Source organism: Nilaparvata lugens, chromosome 12, assembly GCF_014356525.2.
Source record: "Nilaparvata lugens isolate BPH chromosome 12, ASM1435652v1, whole genome shotgun sequence".
Classification (NCBI taxonomy): Eukaryota; Metazoa; Arthropoda; class Insecta; order Hemiptera; family Delphacidae; genus Nilaparvata; species Nilaparvata lugens.
The window spans coordinates 22,501,264-22,524,743 of record NC_052515.1 but is presented as its reverse complement, the minus strand read 5'-3'; the positions used below and the strand labels follow the sequence as shown (position 1 = coordinate 22,524,743).

Here is a 23,480-nt window from a genome sequence, read left to right as displayed (position 1 = left end):
ATCACAAAATACTATTATTCAGCATTTTTATGTATTATTTTCGAGGTATTTTTTCTTTCTTTTCAATAATTTAAAATTTGTTATTATTTCAAATAAATAGATATTTTTTGTTTTCTAATCGTATTTTTTTGTATTGTTATAATATGTAATAGAGATTTGAGTGTGAGAGATGGCTGACTGCGCCCTAACTTCGCTCTCAAGGAAAAATGAAGGCAGTCATTCTATTATATTTATTCATTTATTTATTAGGTTAGCAAAAACAATAAAAGGATCGGAAAAGAAAAAAAAACAGGATATTGCCCTTTTCCAGGATATTTGCCATTCAATTTGTATACCATCAAGCTATCAAAATGGAAAAGTTTTCTCAGGAAAACATTTTTTTTCTGATCATTACTTTTTGAGATATGAGCGTCTAAAGTTTACATTTAGAAGATAGATTCTTTATGGTATTGTTGATCTAGTAAAACAAAAATTTTCTGAAAATATCAATTTTTAAGATAGTGTTATTCAATTTACTAAAAATTACCGAAAATAAATTTTAGTTGAGTTGTTTTTGGTAGATTGAATAACTTTTTCAAAAATTTATAATTTTAGAAAATTTTTGTTTTACTAGATCAACAATACCATGAATAATCCATCCTCTAAATCTCATGGATTTATATTTTATCGAATTTGAAATGCTCTGTCCCAAAAATTCAAACTTCAGGCGCTCATATCTCAAAAAGTAATGATTGGAAAAAAACTGTTTTCCTGAGAAAATTTTTTCATTTTGATGGCTTGATGATATACAAATCGAAAAACTTTGGAAAATATCACCAGTAGAATTTGCACAGCCTTAATGCCTTATATAGACGGTAGCTGATACAGGTTTTTTGGTGTGATATTAACTGTTCATTCTCGTTTGAAATAATCAATCAATTATATTTTATTAAGCAATAAATTATATTTTTAAATAATTTCATAATGAATTTTCATAATTAAGAAGAAATATTTTGTTAATTATTAATTCTACATTGTTAAAAGACGATCTGGGAACAGAGCAAAGCGAGAAAGAAATAGTGCTATCTGCTTTGTTGGATAATAAACAAGGATACCATTGCTACCTAATCAAACACTGCCATCATAACGTGGACCTCACTATAGAACTAGTTGTTTGAGTTAATAGTGAAATTTGGAGCATGAACTCCCTATACCTATAATGGCTTCTCAAAATTCCACAATACACTGTATTGTTTGCTCTATAAAATTACCTCCAATTTCTTATGCAATTAAATGAATTAATAACAATGATTTTTTTGAACAGTAAATATTACATCAGATATACTCGCTCTTGGTAGAGTACTACAAGGAGAACATTCTAGTATGAGAACATGATAGCATGGGAAATCTTATTATGCTATAATTTCTGTATGATTTGAAGTGAATGTGGGATTATACTGAGACTGGCTTGTTGCAGGCAGGTTTCCGGCTGTGGAACATCAGTCTGGTGATTCTGCTAGTGTTGACCTTCTGCAACATTCTGCTGACCATTCGCCTACTGCACTTCGAGTGTCCGCGCCAGATTCTCACTCAGGAGACGGTCACTGCGCTGCCCAGGCCCTTGACTGCTGCCCCTCCACAGGTAGGTCCACCTTATAATGGCAGCATTGCTGTTGCTATCCTTGTCTGTCATTCGACAAAGTAGAGAATAGAATAGAAAGCATGTTTTGTTATTCAGGTTAACACAATACAATATATTATACAAACACACATTTACGGCTTGATTAGACAATCCCAGCCGAAAAAGTAGACAAAGTAGATAGCGCTATCCTTTTCCAGCTCCGCAATGCTGCCTGATCGTTTTTTAACAATGTAGAAATATAATTAACAAAATAATTAATACTATTAAATTTTGTAAAACTTTGAAGTGAAAAAAACACTCACACTCTTTGATGTGGCGACGTCCGTTTCGTGCTGGTATTGCACATTCTCAAGATAAACAGAAACAGAAACCCTTTCTGTTTGGCTTGAGAATGTGCATGCAATACCAGCACGAAACGGACGTCGCCACATCAAAGAGTGTGAGTGTTTTTTCACTTTAAAGTTTTATTAAATACGATAGTAATAATAATAGTGAAAACAAGATGGATAACCAACAACAAATAATTAATCTCAATTATGAAAGTCCACTATGTAAACACTGATAAATATATCTTCTCAACGAATAAAATATAATTGATTACTTTGAACAAGAATGAAGAGTTAATATTACATAAGATCTACTCGCTCTTGGTAGCTTACTGCAGAAGTATTCTAATATGAGGACCAAATTAAAAATTAAAATACAATCAATTTGAACAAAACATGAATGAATTAAACTACACATGTAGAATAATATAATAATATAATAATATATTACATATAATATATAATTATATATAATTACATATAATTATATTAAATATAATATATATAATAATATATTACACATGTAAGAATAATCTTAAGATTAGGTTTTAGAGAGTCTGTACGAGATAAATTCAAAAGCCTCAACATCTTGGCCGTTTATGGACTCTATATTATGGAATGCTTTCTGACTCTAAAATAAAAAAATAAAGAATTGCTAATCATCAATATCATACACGATCAAGAAGAACTTATGCACTTCAGCAACACAGGAGACAATTCTTTGAAAAACGTCCCTCCTACATGGGAGCCAAGTTCTTCAATCAGTTACCGATTGATATCAGAGAGAAGGATGGTGCGGACTTCAAGAAAGAAACACAACGACCAGAAATCATTCAACAGATAAGTTATTAATACATCCATTAAACTCCATTTACTGGTATTGGAACTGTGAACAGACAGAGAGTTCAATGATAGAAACTCGTTTAACGCGTTAAGCGGTATGTCATTAATCCTGTAAATTGAAATTGACTGAAGAAGATTATCATTTATGTGAGTTCAGTATATTGGGAGAAATTAACAGTTATATTGGTTCAAGGTTGATGGCGGGAACTGAATTCACTGACCTTCCTTTCATTTAAGATTTAGATGAATTAAGCTTTTGTAACCAGTTTCAAGAATAATGGTATTTATATAATATTATGCTACCTATTACGTTGTTTCTATTTATTTTGCGCACTGATAAAAATAATCAAACGTGATTTGACAATAATTGTCAAGTAGCTAGGATTGAAGTAATTCAATTTTAAGAAGTAAAGTCCATTTACCAAACTTCAATGTGTAGGATTCTATTTTAATTAAGGCTTGGTGTCAATAACTTCTACTTCAAATTAAATGAATGATTAGAATGATTTGTTCAATAATAATTTTTTTCAAATAATAGTTGAATTTGTATTTTCACATCTCTATAATATGTACTGTATTGTTCAACAGCATTTTGCAGATCAACGTGATTGATCTCATTCATTCATTGTGAAGCAAACAAAGAAGATCAGTCCATTGCCTTTAATTTATTAATTTTAATTCTATTTAAAAATCTTGTGAATTAAAAACTACAAGACTTAACCTATTTCGGACTATGTGCTATCTAAATTTGGGAGAGGAATAGCTCAAGGTTATCTTATTTTTCTTCTCCCTATCATTTTGATAATGTGCTTATTGTATAAATGAATAAAGATCAATATCAAATGAATAATAATAAATTATTCTGTCTCAATTAGTAGTAAATTATTTCTCATCTCAACTAGAAACTTGTTTCTGAGTTTTTTCTTATTGTTCAGTATTCAGTATTTTAAAATAGTAATTTTCCTTTATTCAATTACAGACTTTGAGAAAGAATGAACCATGGAAAATGTAGGGGAATATGTACATGTTGCGGTAGAATAAGCTCTCGTTTCAGACAATTAAGACTAATAGAACGGTGAATAGATGTAGTGAACTGCACCATTAGGAAACAGCCAGTAATTTTGCTAAAACCAATTTGGCTAATGTTAATTCGTGAATCAGTTAATCTGTTTCAAGCCACAAAATAACGCTAACAATTTGTTCCATCACTGGCTTCTTCATTCAATTATTCTTCGAAGAAGATTTCTCTTTATTGAGTTCCACGTTTAGAAGAAGATTATGATTGTTTAGTCACTTTATTGTCTTTGGCGTACTAATTCATTCAAAATTTTCTGTTGTTTCTTGTCAGATAATCTTGATTGTGAATAATAATTTATTAATCCAGACTACAAATTACTGTATTATAATCTGTTTGTAATCTGAAATTCACGTTATGTTTCTCTATAGTATCAGAAATAATAGGTCAAAATTCCAATTGCTTGTAATATCTTGCAGTGACCTTGAAGCTTACTTTCGGTTGAAAAACGGTAATTTAACTATGGAACTAGGTACTATGTAGGATATTTTTGTCCTCATTTATTATTGATATAATCAGTAATGAGTTTAGAAACCGATGAAATTATTATGTTACTTCTGAACAATCTTAATTCTCCATAGCATCAGGCCTATTCGTTCTCTTTAAACTATTGGTTCTAAATGACGGTCCAGAGTATCTTCGTGAGGCTTTCACCTTCATGACTGATGTAAATCCACAACGTCGAACAAGAGCTCATCGCTATAAGTTACAGATACCTCTGCATCGTACAGTATTTTTTAATAAATCTTCTGTTGTTAAAGCCTCAAGAGAGTGGAATGATTTGCCTGATCATATAGTTCTTTGTGGTTCGTTTAAACTTTTCAAAAAGAAGTTGTACCAGCATCTTGGTAATTATACAGTTTGAGGGGGGATGACTTGAATCGTTGTAGGTGTGAGCTTGTCAATAATTTGATTGTAAATATTGGAACGTACATAGACCGTTAACATAAACTTCAGTTTGAGAATATGTTTTTGTTATTCTCAGTTATTATTAATTTTTCTTTCATTTGTATTATTATTATTTTTTAATCTTTTTATTCCATTTATATCTGTCTGCATGGGAAATCAAAAAAAATCTATATAATGTATTCATGAATTTTCATTAATTCAATAACATGTATAAATAATATTATTTTATTGAATTGGCTCAGAAGCAGGTGTAAACAAGAATTAAATTGATTCATATTCATATCATTTCTTCAATTTCTCTTCTTCTTCTACTTTCTCATCTCTTTTACTTTTCTCCTTATTTCATTCTCTACTCTCTCTTTTTCATAACATCATCTTTATTATCTACTTATAATTATCTTAATTTATATTATCTAATTTAATTCTGTTTTAACTTCCAACAGTTAACTGTTTTTATTTGTGATACTTATATTCTTGTTTATTTGAATACTGTTGTATCTTGTTTACTTGTTTTGTATTGTACTGTTGTTTAGTGCAACGGGTCTATCGAGACCTAGTACGTCATAATAAAAATCAATCAATCAATCAATCTCTACTATATTATTCAATACAGTATATACATGCAATATTTTTTATTTTCTCTCCATGTTTCAAAAATATTGAACTTAAATAAACTGATCATTCATTCAGAGAGTTTCATGGATGTTATCATGAAAATACTTATTCAGTATTGGATATTCAAGGAGTATAATTATGTTATATCATTTCAATAGTCTGACCTTATGGCCTAATGTAATAAATGTACTTAGAACTGTAACTCACCTACTTGTAATTTGGTAATTTACTCACCTTGTAATTCTTCAATGATATTTATTTTGACTTTACCAAGCAGTAAACACAAATACAAAAATAATACAATATTTGTATTGTAAATTGTAAAGTATCTCTATGATATACTTATATACTTCACTATTTTTAATTATTCTATGGGATTGTGAAAATTATTGTTATTTTCATGAAATGTTATTCAAAAGGTAGAATTTCCTTCAGTGGGCTACAAGAAGAGAGTGCGGTAATTCCTTTTAGTATCAGTTGATAAAATCTACTGTTTGAAAACAGTTCATCCGTGTCATAGGCTGGGCATGTTAAACAATCGCTCCCGGCTTATACATAAAAGTCGTGAGGCCCATTGACCACTATACTATTATGGTAGTAATACTATTGTAATTGAAAATAATATGAAAATTGAATAACCCATAATTGAATAGAAAATACGTTTTAATGCTTACACTGTGAATGGTAGATAAGAATAACTCAATTTGTATATTGAATCAACATCAATATTATGTTGCCAGGTAACCACATCTGTAGGGATATCACAGTCTACTCTACTAGTGGGAAACCTCGTTATGAAAGGTTAATAGAGAACAGAATTCCTATAGCATGTAGGAGGGTGACGACTCCTAACTGGTCGTGGAGATCGTTCTACATTGTTTTGAAGTCCTTCTGGTGGTCTAGCTATCACTTGATGTGGCCCCGGAATCTTGTCACTTTATATGACTGGTGTGGTCTAAATTTCTCTTATTTCTTGGGTACCGGTACCATATAGTACCTTGAAGCTGGGTGATATGCGGCTTAATGCTTCTGCCAGTGTCAAGTTTGATGAGGTAATGGCGTGTACCCAGACACTTGGACACAGTACCATATTCCCAGATGTACTTATTTTGCACAAAGAGTCTTGCCTGTACTCTTCATTATTAATCATTATCATATATCCTATGAAATGATATATCCAGGCAAGGTACCCCGTAAGGGACTCCCAACCAACTAAAAGCCATACGAATTTACTTTATAAGTTCATTGTACTGATGATTCTGCAATTTTTTAAAAGTCTATAGATGTGTGATTGTATGTGATTGTATTACAGGTAGCACCATTGTGTGTTGGTGACGGACAAAAGGGATGCAAGAGTGCTCACCAGGGGACAGGGGCTGGGGTAAGGGTGGGCGTGGCTGACCCCTCTTCCGAGTTCCGACTGGACCCCCGGCTCGGCCGATGGGACAAACTGCATCTTTACAAGCTATTCGATGCTGTTGTTGTGGGGGAAAGGTATGGCATTTTCATGTTTCAACTCCATGACCTCATGAGTATTCCAACACTAATTCATCTACTTTCAAATAAATTATTCATGAGTCGGCCAACATTAATTCATCTGCTTTAAAATAAATTTTCCATGAGTCTTCCAACATTTTCATCTACTTTAAAATAAAATAAATTTTTCATGAATCTTCCAACATTACCGTAATTTATCCACTTCTAAATTGATCTTCCATGAGTGTTCCAACATTAATTAATCTACTTTCGAATAAATTTTTCATGAGTCGGCCAACATCAATTCATCTACTTTAAAATTAATTTTTTATGAGTTTTCTAACATTAATTCATCTACTTCTAAATTGTTCTTCCATAAGTCTTCCAACATTAATTCATCTACTTTCAAATACATTTTTAATGAGTCTGCCAACATTAATTCATAAACTTTTAATTTAATTTTTCATGAGTCTTCAAACATATTTTTTAATTTATTATTTTTCACTGTACCTTACTTTATCTTCTGTATCCTACTGTAACTTGATGTAACTTCATACTGTAACTGTTTACTGATTTCTGTCATTTTTTCAATTGAATCTAGTTTACAACAATGATCTTAATCAATAAATTCATTTATTCAGGTTTGCGGAGGTATCTGAAGAGTACTCTGTGTGCCTGGCCACTCAGAGCTCGCTGGAGAAGCTGCATTCTCTGGTGGAAGTGACTCATCACTGGACGGGACCCATTTCGGTGGCCCTGTTTGCGGCCGGTGACGGCGAAATTCATTTGCTCAAAGGTCAGCCAATGCACAAATATCCTCAAAACTCATTCATAAATCAAATTCATTCATTCATGCTATCTATAATATTATAAAGTAAGGAATTGGCTTATACTCGAGTACCTTGGCTAAGTACCTTTGGCTTATATTTAGTAACTGTACGGTATAGGAGGAACACGAATGATGCGTTCTAACTTATGAACCTTATCCATATAACTTATGGATGTTCAAAAAACACTCAGGGAATTCCTTATTGTATTGTGTCCGTACAGGTTAGCAGACTTCCTTGTTGAATAATGTTTGATTGATGTATGTTATGTGGGATCTGTTATGTTGCAATATGAGGGATGGTAGTTATTAGATTAAACTTTGACGTGTCATATACTGCGGGATCGTTGCTCCCTTAATGCAGTTTAATAATTGTGACGAACAAGAAAAGTAAAGTAAAGATGTTATCTATTGAATCTCACCAGTTCGACGTTTCCTGGATGCGTTCACTTCAGACTGTATTGATCAAAATCAGAGCAGAATGTGTATTTACTGATGAAAAACTGATGTGTATTTTACTGATTGTTGTCAAGATAGAGGAAATATGGTTTGTGTTAGGATTGCGTGTGCGTTCCAATCAAGGTAATGTCCCGTCCTACTCATTCATCTAGTAATATATATCAACAAGAGCAATTTGTTTGATGGCAGTTTATGACTCACCTGACATGAAAATGTGACAAATTACATCTACTGGAGTAATCACTTCTCATCACACAAATAACTCGAAAGTACCTTGGAGAAAACAGACACTAATTATTTCTAAATTTTTATAATCTTATTCTATGTTAAAACAATGTTACCTATTTCAATAGAAATTTACAGCTAGGAAACAACTTCTGTTTTACGGTAATATGCAAAATGTCAAGTTAATCAGTCAAGTACCTAGTTCAGACGTGATAATGCGTCATACGTGAATTTCCTATCCCGTACGTGTAAAAGCCATTTTTCATTTATTATATTGTAGATAAAACAAGTTTGACATGTGGTGTGTCTGTTGACAGGCTACGTGTCCTACCTGCGTAGATGCTACCCGCCGATCAGGGAGCGGGTGACCTTCCACATGGCGTTCTCCAAGGACAAGGTGCCTAGCATCGTGAGTGGTTCGGAGGACACCACTCAGTACGACTGCAACCACCCCGAGGTCACCCTGAGGCTGCTGGCCAATAAGCGGTCACCGGCCACCGTGAGATGGCGCACCAGGAACCCCTATCCTCAGAATCATCTCAGGAACCTGGCTCGCAAGAACTGCCAGGGCAAGTATGTGTTCATGACAGATGTCGACATTGTGCCAAGCAGTGGAATGGCTAAGGAGTTGGATACTTTCATGGAGAAGGCTCATTGTAAAGGTAATTTATCACTAGCGACCTCCTGAGTTGGAAAACTCGCTTATGAACTGTTGTATTCATCCTTGGATTCAGTAACTTGTAATTATATACAGAAATGGTGATTATTATGGAAGCAGCTGAATAATTCATAAAAGGGTACTGAGATTTTTATTTCTGTTTATATTACAAGTAGCCCTAAACAGAAAAGAGAGCTAAATATTTCTTTTACAAGGATAATTTGACAGTAGGTTTCATGGGGATCCTATACGAATTGAAAAACTACTTTTCTGTCGCTTCAAAATGCCATCTTGGATCAGTCATATGAATCCAACTTCACTACGAATCTAACTTCATTTTGTTTTCAAATGGGAACGTGGTCATGTGATACATGATTTCGATACAGTATTTCAAGATAAAATTATTGGCAAAACCCGCACATTTATATCGCAAACCATTTCAATGATCTTCACATACAAAAATGGAATAAATGAATACCTACATTAATAAAATGTTTGTGAACACTAATAGTAACTTCTACACATATCCTTCTCACATATTTAAGGCTGTGCAAGGCTAAAAAAATCTTTCTACTGGTGATATTTTTCAAAGTTTTTCGATTTTTATACTGTCAAATTATCAAAATAGAATAGTTTTCTTAGGACAATTTTTTCCGATCATTACTTTTTGATTTATGATCGCATAAAGTTTGAATTTTTGGGACAGATCATTTCAAACTCGGTAAGAGATAAATTTATGAAATTTGATTTCATAAAACAAAAATTTCAAGAAAATATAAATTTTTGAGAAGGATATTCAATTTACAAAAATGACCAGATATAACTAAAAGTTCAACACACAATATTGCAAATGACTTGAAGATTTTGCATATTACTGTATTTGTGTGTATCCTAAATGATTATTTTATCATTAACCCAAGTTTTAATGTGATTTTTGAAAGGGTAATGCATGTTTTTATCAATTTTTAGGTCTATGCGCTTACGTGATACCCACATTCGAGTTGGATGAACGTGTGAGGTTCCCCCGCAACAAGACTGACCTCGTTCGACTGGTGGGCAAAGGACTAGCCAGGCCCTTCCATCAGAAAGTGTTCATTTTCAACCAGTTTGCAACCAATAGTTCTAGGTGAGTTGATAATTTTATTTTAAACTCCTGTAAACTTGAAAGTTACTGTGGAATTGGTAAATTTTGTCTAATAATGTAAAATAAGTTAATTAATTTCTCAGTTAATTTCACTACCTTTCTTCTTCTTCTTCTTTCATTCAAGGTTTAGGCTCTTGCCTGTTCCGACTCACAACAGTATCTTATATCTAATCTATTGCAATACAGTATTATTGCCTAAAATTCAAATGAAAAAAAAATGTTTGCAATCCCATATTTTATATTTCATTGCCATCTTTTCCGAGGCTAAGAACTTCCCAATTAATTTTCCAAAAGAGATTTTATTTTGTGAGATCCTTACAGCCGGGAGAGAAACTCAGACTGAGCGTTCCCGCCTTGAATATGTTAGCCCAGCTCTACCTATAGTATACTATTGTGAGAGGGAACATAATGTGTATATATTTTTTCCTGAGAAACCGATTTGATTTCCAAGTTTTTTCCAACTTGAAAACCGTTGAGAATAATATTGAAAATGAAGTCTTCTAAATATTATTGATTAACTTCTCATGGGAAATAGATTTATTTTCGAGATTTTTCAACTTTGAAGACATTAATTATGAATTTTGAAAATGACATTTTCAATATAGTATTTTCATTTTTTCAATCTTATCCAATAATACATGTAGTATTAAAATGAATGTTATATCGTAGGGCTGCACTTTCAGAGTAAAATGTATTTTATAATAATCTGATATAGTTCTGTATTAGGTGTGAATTTAATGTAAGATTTACTTTAATAAAGCTACTGTAATAAATTCTCGTACATATTTTGTAGTTTATTTTTCTCATTAAATGGAAATTATCAATAAACATTGATCAATATTATCCAATATTGTTCAATCATTCTACTTACTTCTGGAAAAGACATTCTGGTTCATTTATTTATACAATCAAACAACAATATTGGCAAGAAAGAACAGGTGGTAGCCCAAAACTTCATCATGGCAAAAATTGTTCCTTCTCAAATTCATACAAAAATGAATAAACATTTCATATAAATATGTAGACATTAGTATGAATAATAAAATGTTGAATTATGATTTTCCAGGTGGATCAAAGACATTGGCTCAAATGAGATCCACGTGAGTCATAATGTTACAAACTATGAGTTTCTCTACGAGCCATTCTATGTCGCATCGGACACGGTACCACCCCATGATGAGCGCTTCATTGGATATGGATTCACTAGGAATAGCCAGGTAACGTTGTAATTCATTTATTTATTCATTAATGGAGACAACAGGTGAAAATCAATTTTGCCTCCTTCACACAATACAATAAAGTTCAACATAATACAATCTGTGATATCGTAAAGTTGCCGTCGTCTATACTGCAGTGATTAATTTATTGCATCATCATATAAAAAATATTGGATGGTTGTGTATCAGTTTAACTCTCATGAAATATAACCTGAGTTACTGAGAAAATTGGTTTTCCTGGACAGAGGTTTTCCTCTAGTGTTTGATCTATCTATAACTACCTCTATGGCTGAACTCACACTACCTCGACTCAAATCGTACAACTCTAGTCGAGGATACTCCAGAATTTTTTGCTCATTGTCACTACTTCAGTTCCATGCTACTCCATTTTCTAACCTTACTTCATTAAAAATATAAGATTTAATTTGTCACTACTTAGCATGTAACAAATTTTATAATAATTATTATGAATATATCGTCTTATCTAATTTTTATTATTGACTTATCTAAAATGATAAACATAACTTTCATGAAACATAACCATACTTTAATTAAAAATGCACGGTACTACGCAACTCAAGTCGAGGCTCGACCAACATGTCGAGTCGACGCTCCACCAACATTTCGAGTCGACGCTCCACCAACATGTCGAGTCGACGCTCCACCAACATGTCGAGTCGACGCTCCACCAACATGTCGAGTCGACGCTCCACCAACATGTCGAGTCGACGCTCCACCAACATGTCGAGTCGACGCTCCACCAACATGTCGAGTCGACGCTCCACCAACATGTCGAGTCGACGCTTCACCAACATGTCGAGTCGACGCTCCACCAACATGTCGAGTCGACGCTCGACTCAGTCTCACAGTCGCGAGGTCGCGGAGACTAGAATCGACTGGTCTGAGTGTCACCATTTGAAAACACATGCTTCATGAGACTGGAGTCGCAGTTTCTTCTCGACCTGAGTCGCGTAAGTGTGAGTTGAGCCTATGAGGTTTGAGGTAATGAAGTTTGATTGGAAAATAGTATGTATAAATTCTATGCATCAAATAACTGATTATTAGGATAACAGCGAAAGCTGTTTCCCACTCAACAGTTGTCTAGAACCTATGCTATTGTTGTATCTAGGACATTTTTTATAATTCAATTCTGTATTTTTATTTATTGAATTTATGGCATATTATGCCAAGGCATAGGCCAAGGAATTATGAAAAGGCATATTATAGTGTTGAAGAGTTTTTAAATGATAGGGTGTTCTAATTTATTCACCTGTAAAATTACAGTTATTTGTATGTAAAGTGTAGAAGAATGTTATAATTCATGTGATGTGCTATATTTTCGTAAGCTCCTGTTATTCTATTTATTTATTTTGTGTATTTTTCAATACCTGTTGACATGGCAAGTTTAAAGTGTTTTGGCTTAATAAAATTGAATTTGAATGTATATTCCTGTACTAATTTATTAATTATTGAAAGTTGCTGTTTTCAGGTGTACGAGATGCACGTGGCAGGCTACCAGTTTCAGGTGCTGTCTCCTGTGTTCAATTGCCACTGGGGTTTGCAGGTGCGCAAGAGTCGGCCATCTTGGCGCGAGGCGCAGAACAACCAGAATCGGCGTCATTTTGACGCGTTCAAGCGCGAAATTTACGCGCGCTACAACAAACCCTATCCAAGTGTGGCCAAACCCAAGCCAAAACCACCCAAAGTCGAAGACGACAAAAAGGAGAAGAAAAACAGATGAGTGACAGCTGTGCCAGGGGCACAGGGAACACGGAATTGGCTTTCAAACCAGTCAGGGAACACGGAATCGAGTCTTAGGCCAGTCAGGGGCATGGAATTGAGTATCAAACCAGTAAGGGAACTCGGAATTGAGTGAGTCTTGAAGACTCTCAAATCAGACAATTTGGAAAATATTATTAAGCTGGCCACTGACGAGCGTTTCAACATGACACCCAAAATGTCCTCTGATTGGCTAATTCTCACAAACAGCTGATTCTCAGCCAATCGTAGAACATTCTGAGTGTCATGTTACGCTCGTCAGCGAATTAGAAAACACATTAGAATGGATTCTCAACAAATTAGAATGGTAACACGCAACTAAAATCTGCAGGGGAACTTAGAATCGAGTCTTGAATCATGATTCTGCGAGTCTTAGAATCGTGAAAGCTCTTGAGTCAGTTAGACAACCCATATCCGAATCTTACACCAGCAGGCAACTCAGAATTTGATATTGTAGGTTTTAGAGTCAGTCAGAGAACTCGGAACCAAATCCTAACAAATCAGGTAACTCGGGTTGAGTCTTGAAAGCTATTTACGGAACTCAGAACTGTATATTGTAACTTTTCGTGTCAGAATAGAGTTGCTACTGTTCACCTTCTCCAATATTTGGTTTAAGACAAGTAACAGAACTTCGAACAGACTTCAATAAAGTCAATAAAGGGGAACTAAGAACTGAATCTTGAAACTTCTCTAAACAGAAAATCATATTGCACTATATATATGTTGGAGTAATTAACAACACATAAATATTCATACAGACACTACTTTCACACACTATTCCACATACTCACATTCCTATAATTGGCTCAAATTAATTGCCTATTGCTATTATTTTTTGTTACCAAAAACCGATCCAGTAAATATTGTCCTTGGCATATCAGTAAATACATTATGTTATCGTTAGATCTTAGACATCATCAATATGGAATGTTTATATTAAAGATATTTTTTAAAATGCTTTTGTTTTATTTTATTCGAGTATCAATATGATGTTCTCATTGTAAATTATTGATATAAATACTTTCCAAGTCAGACAATAAGTTACCTGCACTATAGGAAAAATCAGAATATGATTCAAAATAAATCTTCTAATTTTAAACAATTATAACTCGTATTTTTAAAAACTGTGCTCACCAACCAATTCCAGATCAAATAAGCATCAAGTTTATGATTGTGTCGGCTATTATAAGAGCTCTATATTTATTCTTTATTATTTATTATTTATTTAATCATTCATAATTACACAACGTACAGAAAAGTACCACAGGCTTATAAGCCCAAAACGGTTCCAATTCTAATTTATACAACATATGACCTACTTTCCATGCTCGGACGAAATATACAAAAAATTAGGGTTCATACACCATGGTTTGTGAAAATACACGAAAAATGTTCACTTAGGCCCGATACTCGGGCAGATACTTGGTTTAAATGGAGAAATGTCAGCTGTTAGTTTAAACCCCTTATGAAACACATTATGATAGATGCAACCATATCTACAAGTGAACATGGTTTAGCGTTAAACGTAGTTTACGCTATGTACGTAATTAGGTATATGGCCCTTAGACGAATCTCCTTCATAATCCAATTTTTAATAAGGGTTTTCAGTTCCCCATTTATATGAACAATTATGTTGATTGACTTTACAGTTCACATGATACGTCTCCTCGTTGCTATTTGTAAAAAAATACGTCTCCTCATTCCTAACGTGAACTATTTTCGTGCATTTCCACAAACCATGGAGTAAATATTACACCGTGAAACCTACTTTTTTGTAGAGGTCAGAGTCTCCAAGGGAGGGAACATTGAACATTGTAAACTTGTTGTATACTTGTTGCAAGTATAATATTGGTTTGTGTACACCGTTTTTAAAATAAATATAGTTGTTTTAAATTGGAACATTCGTTTTGAATCATTCTCTATATTTTTAATTTATTCGGATGAACCAAAAAATGAATAGGAAATATTGTTGCTCACAGTGCAACCAAATCGCAGCACACTTCCAAATCAAATGCTTGTCCTCAGAATATAATAGAATGAAAAAAACGCTTATTAACCAAAACAATATACCTTGAGCGAACCTCAAACTATATGTATTTATGGATAAAATTTGCATAAATGTGTTCCAATTAACATTGAGTGTGATATTTTCTTATAAAAGAAAACCACTGTAAAAACAATGCTGAAATGCTGAAAATTCTCCGTTCGTCTTCTTCCTTTGTAGTTTTACCCCCGGTCAATAAAAGAAGACGATATAGTTATCTACTTCAACTTATTCATCTTCATCATATTATTCTGCTTCATGTGCGACTTTTACATTTTTTTAACAAACTAATATAAATTATATTTTTAACCTTCTTATAATAAGCAAAACTTGTTTTTTTTTAGATTTGTTAGTCTCCCAGATTTGCTGGGTAAATTTGTTCTAGGGTGAGTGCTTGGCCTTAAAAGTGACCTTACGTAGAGCTAGTGCTTACATGGAATAGACTTGGCAAAACTTGGACCCAATAAATTATTGGGGAGTATTATAGAGCTGAGCACATTGTTTTTCTACCTTGTGTAGATTAATTACTATCAATATTAAAAACCCATTTGAATCTATTTCATTATGATTAACTTGAGATAAACTCATTGTATGCAGTTTTATGCAGTTGTATGCAGTGTGTAGATTAATTACTATCAATATTAAAAACCCATTTGAATCTATTTCATTATGATTAACTTGAGATAAACTCATTGTATGCAGTTTTGAATATGTTGGTTGCAATATATGAAAAAAGCTAATCAACAGGAAACAAAGTGAATCAGAAAAAACATGAATGAAAAGAATAACATAACACTATTATTTACGAGTTTTTAGAGATAGAAACTATCCTCGTACAGTATATAGAGAAGAAACTGAAAATTTTCCAAATTTTATCACACACTACCTATTGGATTCGTTACTACACCATAATTGCAGATTGATTTTCAAATTAATTTGGTTACTTAATACACCGTCATACCACTGTAAATATTACTGATAACTTTTTTCTTCAGTACGGTACATTACTTTTGGTAAATTATTGCATACAGGCAAAGGCTCTTTGTATCTGTATGCTGCAGAAATATATTGTAATATATATCTGTATATTCAATCTCCAATATTAAACTTTTATAACATAAATATTTTTTTAACTCTAAAAAACTCTTCCTTCTTTCGGCTTCAGATTAGTTTGTTCTCTGATATTCCATCATTTTTGTTATCTTATTTAGACGAGATTATTATCTCAATCGACGAGATGACAAGTCATTCTCTTGTATCAAATCGAGATAATACCGTTCTGTTTATACCTATAATACCTATTACTATCGCATAGGTATCTTATCTTTACTTCATTCCATCGTAAAGTCTCCTCTAGAACACGAGATTAAAAATAAAGTTGGGTAGTACTCTAGTATTAAAGTTTCCGTCTTGCTCTCTGTATCGTGAATTTTGTTTGTGAGTCCTGAGTTTTCTGTTATCTATTTCAATTCATTTTGTGAGTAGGCGTAGGGTATCAATAATTTATAGGCATATTGTAATACAAATCAAATACATTGAAGAAAGTGGGTTAGATATTGGAAATGTCGTCGAATTCCGGAAACTTGACTACAGATACTGATTCTGATACTGATACTGAAAGTCTAAATCTAACTGACTTCGAAAAACGCTTCTACAATTTATACGAAAACAACGTTAACTGTGATTGTGAATTTATTGTTGGCTCTGAGCAAGTTGTTGTTAAAGGACACAAACTATTGTTTGCGACAGCAAGTGATGTGTTTCAAGCCATGTTCTACGGTGAGCTCAGAGAAGATAATACTGTTATAATAAACGATTTGCACCCGGAAGGATTTCAAGGTATGAAGTTTTTTATTTACACCGGCAAAGTGAATTTCAAATCAGCATTGAATGCGTTATTAACGCTTGCAGCAGCTCGTAAATACATACTTCCCGAACTCAGCCTTGAGTGCGTTGAATATATCACGGAAGAGGCGATCCAAGCATCCGAAGTACTTCAATTCTATGAATACGGCAAGCTCTATTTTATTCCAGACTTTGATGAGTTATGCTGCAAAATAATCAAAGAACAGACTTACGGCGTACTTTACAGTGATTATTTTCCTCAAGCCGAATTCGAAACAATGGAGCTTATTTTGAAATCCCCTTCCCTAGAATGCAAATCAGAGATAGATGTTTTCAATATTTTCTCATTCTGGGTGACGTCTAAAAATAGCGAAGAGAAAATTTGCGACCAACGCTTAAACAATCTGAAAAAGTGTATACGGTTCCTAACGTTAAATACATAATAATATCTATTTATCGATCTCCAGCTCTGAATCTTAACGAATTTATTACGAGCTTAGATGCCTGTCTATATCAAATGAAAGACATGTCTAATATAATTGTATTAGGTGATATAAATCTTAATATTCTCGCAAATAACCATTTATCAAACGAATACTTGAGTACTTTACATATTAATGGCTTTAAATCTTATATAAATAAACCAACCAGAATCTTCAATGGTGTAGCATCCTGTTTAGACCACATATTCTTCAAGGAAAATAAAAACAAAAATAATGTTGTGAGAGGCGTAATTTCAAAAACCAATATAACAGACCATTATAGTATTTCTTTACATTTAAATGCGGCTAGTGATAGGGAAACGAACCATAGGGAAGATGAAGTATGGACTAAAACCAAAATCGACTTTGGTGGACTTATGTGCGATTTACAAGGAGAAAACTGGTACGATATATATAGTGCCGATGATATAGACATTATGGTGGATGTTTTAGTTGAAAAATTAAATTACTTGACACATAAAAGAACAAAAAAAATTCAATTAAGTAAGAATAAAAGGCCTCTTAAAAAATGGATTTCGCCCAGCTTAGTAAATTCTATTCGTGTAAGAGATAAGCTGCATAAGAAGCTGATAAAGCAGCCAAATAATATTCAATTGAACAACCAGTACAAAACATATAGGAACATTCTGAATAATTTAATAAAACAATCCAAAACCGATTACTTCAATAAAAAATTTGACGAACACAAAAATAATTCCAAAAAAACTTGGCAATATATCAACGAGCTCTTAGATACTAAAAAAAATACCAAATCAATCAATATAGAGGCCAAAGTACTTAACAAATACTTTGCCGAGGTAGGAGAGACTTTTGCCAGGAAAATTTCTGATGACATAAATAATATACCCATTCCTCAATCTCAAACTAACCCATGTGATAAAAGTATCTTCCTCAGTCCTACTAACGCCACCGAAATACAAAAAATTATTGATCAATTAAAAAATAAAGCAACACCTGGAGCCGATAATTTTACTGGAGCATTTATAAAACAAATATCACACTTTATTACATCACCTTTGGAATTTATATTTAATAAATGTCTGAGCAGTGGATATTTTCCCAAGAAATTTAAAGAAGCAAAAATCATACCTATACCTAAATCCGGAGATCTCAGCAAACCTGAAAATTACAGACCAATAAGCCTTTTAAGCAATTTATCCAAAATACTAGAAAAGATTTTAAAATTGAGATTGATGAGCTTTTTAGAAAAAGAGAATATAATCAGTGATAACCAATATGGGTTTCAAGCTAAAAAGTCAACCAATGACGCGGTCATTCATTTGAATAAAATTGTATATGACAATTTTAATGAAAACAAAAAATCTCTAGCCGTCTTCATGGATTTATCAAAGGCTTTTGATACAATCCCACATAATATACTTTTAAATAAGCTGGATGAATCTGGAATTAGAGGCTCAGTAAACAAACTTTTTTCAAGCTACTTGTCGGATAGGAAACAATATTTAACTTTAAATGGTCAAACGGATATCCAATCTACTTCACATTTTGGTTTGCCTCAAGGTTCGGTTTTATCCCCAATATTGTTCCTAATCTATGTTAACGATCTGTTGAAGCTAAATCTCAGAAATTGTACTACATTGTCATTTGCAGATGATACAACGCTCGTTTTTAGTGGAAATAGCTGGGAGGAGCTCTTTAATAATGCAAACAACAGTTTAAAAATAGTGCAAAAATGGCTTCAGGACCACATTCTCACCTTAAATACCGATAAAACCAAATATATCACTTTCTCACCCAACATAACCGGGCAACCACCAATATCTCTGGATTTAAGAATGAATACCAATAAATCCAATACTATGAATGAAGAGCAAGAGATAAAATCACTGGAAAGAGTGCAAACTATGAAATACCTTGGAATATTAGTTGACCAACACCTCAAGTGGAACAAACACATAGAATATTTATCTGCAGCTATAACTGCCTATTCACATTTCATCAAAACAATTCCACCATAATTACTGTATGTTTCAGAAATAATAGAGTGCCCATAAACTATATACTGTATTACAGTATTTTAGCATCACGACTTCTGCTCTTGAATCACACAGTTTAGCTTCTTGATTTGTCAGAACAGGCTATTGTCTTCAAAATCATAGTCCAATGCAACAAAAACAACTTGGAAAGATGAACAATTTCTCAATAGTTATTCGTAATTGAATTACTTTGATTCATCTTTTCCCAATTTTAACAATTTTTTCACCTGTAAATCTCTTCAAAAAATATTCAACAGTACCGTACCTAGCAAACTTCGCATCAATCACATTTCAACAAAATAATTCTTTGATTAACTCTCAAAAATCAAATGCAATTATTCGCATCATGTTTTATTCAACCCAATCAATACCTTCTTGATTTTTTATTTGTTCTCTTGAAACCCATATTCAAAAAAACTCTAAAGATAGCCTATTAAAATAATAATTCCACAACAATGTTTCAAGAATTTAGTGATTAACAACTGCTCGTACAATCCAATTTTTTCTGGTTCGCTAAATAACCATCCCAAATAATATTCAACTGAAACAAAACTATTCAACATATTTTACAAAATGTTCCAAAAATCCAGTGTACATATAGGCCTATTAGTTGTCACGGTAATGCTGGAATATTGATCCAATCACCCTGTCTTATTTGTCTTATAAGTTTCTCTGTCTTGTTGATATAGCCTACACATTTTTCTCATAATAACATTCATATATCAATTAGTTGACAAACACAATGAATACATTTTTGATATCCAACAAACTTTGAACCATGAACTCTCAAAAATCCAAAGCACATATCAGTGCCACGCCTCGTTTGATCCAATGGTTTTCTGGTTTGTCGGATGGTATGTCGATTGCCAACACATAATTGGTGGAATGCCCTGTTGTAGACAGAACTCCTGCTCTTTTCAGCGTCTTGTAAACTGGACAGTGATATCCCAAGTACTCTTCCCCTGGTTGGCTCTGGTATGGAATCAGCCAGATGGGAGGCATATCTGAAAACAGCAAATAAAATTACAATGCCATGATCCATCGCAAACTTGAATAAAACACTTCTGATTTTCTCTCTACTGGCTATTTATGGTAATAATAATATTAATAATTTCAATTGGATAAAATTCAGGAGTACCTCTATATCTGCTTTTTAAGAAACTGAAAGAGAAAAGAGAATTAAAATGGATAAAATTCAGAAGTAGGTACTACTATCAAAATCAAAATAAGCTATCAAAATAAAAATGTTTTCTCAGGGAAAAATGTTTTTCCGATCATAACATCACTTTTTGAGAAATGAGCGCCGAAAATTTAACTTTTTGAGACAGATAATTTCAAATACAGTGAGAGATAAATTGATTAAGTTTTGTGGATGAATTCTTCATAATTATTAGTTGGTATTTTTTGTAAATGCAATAACGTTTGAAAAAGTTAATGCTTCTAGAAAAAGAATTTATTTAATTTGTTTAATTTAATCAACTATAAAACGAAGAATATATCCTCAAAATTTTATAAATTCATCTTTCACAGTATTTGAAATGATCCGTATCAAAAATTTATACTTTAGGCGCTCATATTTCAAAAATATATGGGAAACAATTTTTTCCTGAGAAAGCATTCTTATTTCGATAGCTTGATTGTATACAAACTTTGAAAAATATCACCAGAAAGAATCTTTTTTAACCTTTTGCACAGTCGTTAGAATAAATCGGTTAGAATATCGGCAGAAATAAAAAATTAAAACATCTTAGAAATAAATAATAAAAGCAATACAAATTTTACAACATGGGAAAATACTATTACAAAATAGAATGAAATGCCAATTGAGTATAAGCATCTCGAGGTACTAGACCTATTTGAGATGGTGATATAAAAATTGATAAAAAACTAGCGCTAAAAAGTATATTGTGACATATGATTGAAAATAGAACTCTGGGTTTGGACAATCGTATGAAATAGCCTTCGTGGAGAAAAACAGTAGAATAAAAACAATTATTCTCTATTCTTCTGAAGTGGTTTGATTGTGGCTTATTACCAACTAAATATTGTGTTTTTATTCAAATTTATAGAACAAATCTTCAACTCACAACTTACCTGATAAGGCTAGTCGCATATATTGAGATGTGTCGCAACCCAATAACCTGACGAGTTAATACCTATTATAATATTATAATGTTCATACGTGCTAGCTCCGTTCCAATGTGAACATTATAATAATTTCAAGTTAATCAGTCGAGTGGTTCAGACCAAATGATGCGGCGTCATATGTGAATTTCCTATTATATCCCGTACGTGTAAGCCAATTCTTTCCTTTATAATATTATAGATTGGACACTCTGTTAGGCTAACCGCATATTGAGACGCGACGCGACACTGGTGTGCTAGACTAACAGAGTGTCCAATCTATAATATTATAAAGGAAAGAATTGGCTTACTCTTACGGGATATAATAGGAAATTCACATATGACGCATCATTTGCTCTGAACCACTCGACTGATTAACTTGAAATTGTGTGTATAGATTCTTAATTTACCGAGGATATGCTTATAGGTGTCTTTCAAATTCTTCAAGATTTCAGGAGGTCAAGTTTTCAATTTTTCAAGTTTTGCGGAGCACGAATTTCCTGCTTGTCTATAATATTATAAAGTTTCTATTATTGGAGGGCCTACAATGTACGGGATAGGAAATACACGATTATTGCATCATCACTCTTATTAACAGACTAATGAACTGATTAACTTGCAATTTTACATTATTCAGATTCTGAATTTACTGAGGACGGTTATAGACTTATTTTCATTCTCATTAATTTCAATTTAACAATTCAAACGAATCAATTTAAGTTGTTATTCAAAGTCTACTCAATGATTAGAGACTAACCAAACAGAGTCTTCTACAAGTGATTCCGTAATTGTTAGCACACGCGATTCATGAATCTGCTGGTGAATTCATGATTCTGAATTGGTGAGGGATTCGTGACCAATCATACCTTTTTTAATGCTGAAAATATTCAAATCTGATGAAGATTTGATCCACGTGATTTTGAAAAATAATAGATAATTATCCTATTTTCATGTTTCCTAGACATGAGGAGTTTCATTTATTTACAACACAAGATATTCAGTGCAAAGCATGGGTTACGGTACCTGATAGTTTATTATAATCATTAGATCTATTAAATATAGCATAGCAGAGAATGTATGGACTTCTTTTAATGCTCAATTTTAGAAATTGAAATTCTTATACTTACCAGTGTACAACTCTTTGGGAAAAGATTCATCCAACTTATGTATCATAGGATTCCATCGGGCTCCCTCCAGGAAAAGGCCATGTATGACACATCCTTCTTTTGGTGAATTCTTTGGTTGAGCGTCAAGTACCTTAGATTCAAAAAAAATATTTGATTTGGTAGAGAAGATATAGATTATATTGTTGAAGTTTCCTTGCTTGAGAACTGAATTGAAAGACTAGATAATAATATATTAATTGTATAATAGATAATATATTCTAGATAATAATATATTGTATTGTATACACAATACAATAAATAGTATTCATGTGAAAAAACTAAAGAGTACCCTTTTCAACTTTATTTTATTTCTCACGACATGTTTCAACTTATAATATAATTTTCAAGTGAGTAAAACATGTAGTGAGAAATAAAATTGAAGAAGGGTAGGCCTCCCTTGATTTTTTTATTTATACATACCGGTAATGTATACAATATAGGAAAATAATACCATAGTAGCCCACTCTTTTAAAAAACTTTTCAATATAAAATAACAAACGAGAGAACAATAACCAGTTTCGGAAGTTTTTATTTTCAAGTTTTTGAAAATTGGTTGTTTTTTATTATTTTATATTAAAAAGTTGTTTAAAGGGTACTATATGATATTATTTTTTCATTAACAAATTAA

The 23,480-nt window shown here is 32.6% G+C and overlaps 2 protein-coding genes across 5 annotated transcripts in view; one reads left to right on the top strand and one right to left on the bottom strand.

Moving 5' to 3' along the window:
• Nucleotides 1-14,130, top strand: part of LOC111055873 (beta-1,4-glucuronyltransferase 1) — a 30,119-nt gene extending 15,989 nt beyond the window's left edge. For 3 of the 4 annotated variants that reach the window (XM_039439157.1, XM_039439158.1, XM_022343177.2), the window contains 7 exons: nucleotides 1,457-1,621; nucleotides 6,702-6,883; nucleotides 7,507-7,661; nucleotides 8,693-9,037; nucleotides 10,003-10,159; nucleotides 11,244-11,394; nucleotides 12,884-14,130. In XM_039439157.1, coding sequence (XP_039295091.1) covers nucleotides 1,457-1,621; nucleotides 6,702-6,883; nucleotides 7,507-7,661; nucleotides 8,693-9,037; nucleotides 10,003-10,159; nucleotides 11,244-11,394; nucleotides 12,884-13,135 — 1,407 coding nt within the window. In that variant the 3' untranslated portion in view covers nucleotides 13,136-14,130. The remainder of the gene's footprint in view (nucleotides 1-1,456; nucleotides 1,622-6,701; nucleotides 6,884-7,506; nucleotides 7,662-8,692; nucleotides 9,038-10,002; nucleotides 10,160-11,243; nucleotides 11,395-12,883) is intronic. The other variant, XM_039439156.1, reaches the window with a different exon arrangement.
• Nucleotides 14,131-19,492: 5,362 nt separating this feature from the next.
• Nucleotides 19,493-23,480, bottom strand: part of LOC111055871 (dynein heavy chain 1, axonemal) — a 357,355-nt gene continuing 353,367 nt past the window's right edge. Inside the window, exons 56-57 of the mRNA XM_039439162.1 lie at nucleotides 22,814-22,943; nucleotides 19,493-20,566 (exon numbers count right to left, since the gene is read on the bottom strand). Coding sequence (XP_039295096.1) covers nucleotides 20,349-20,566; nucleotides 22,814-22,943 — 348 coding nt within the window. The 3' untranslated portion in view covers nucleotides 19,493-20,348. The remainder of the gene's footprint in view (nucleotides 20,567-22,813; nucleotides 22,944-23,480) is intronic.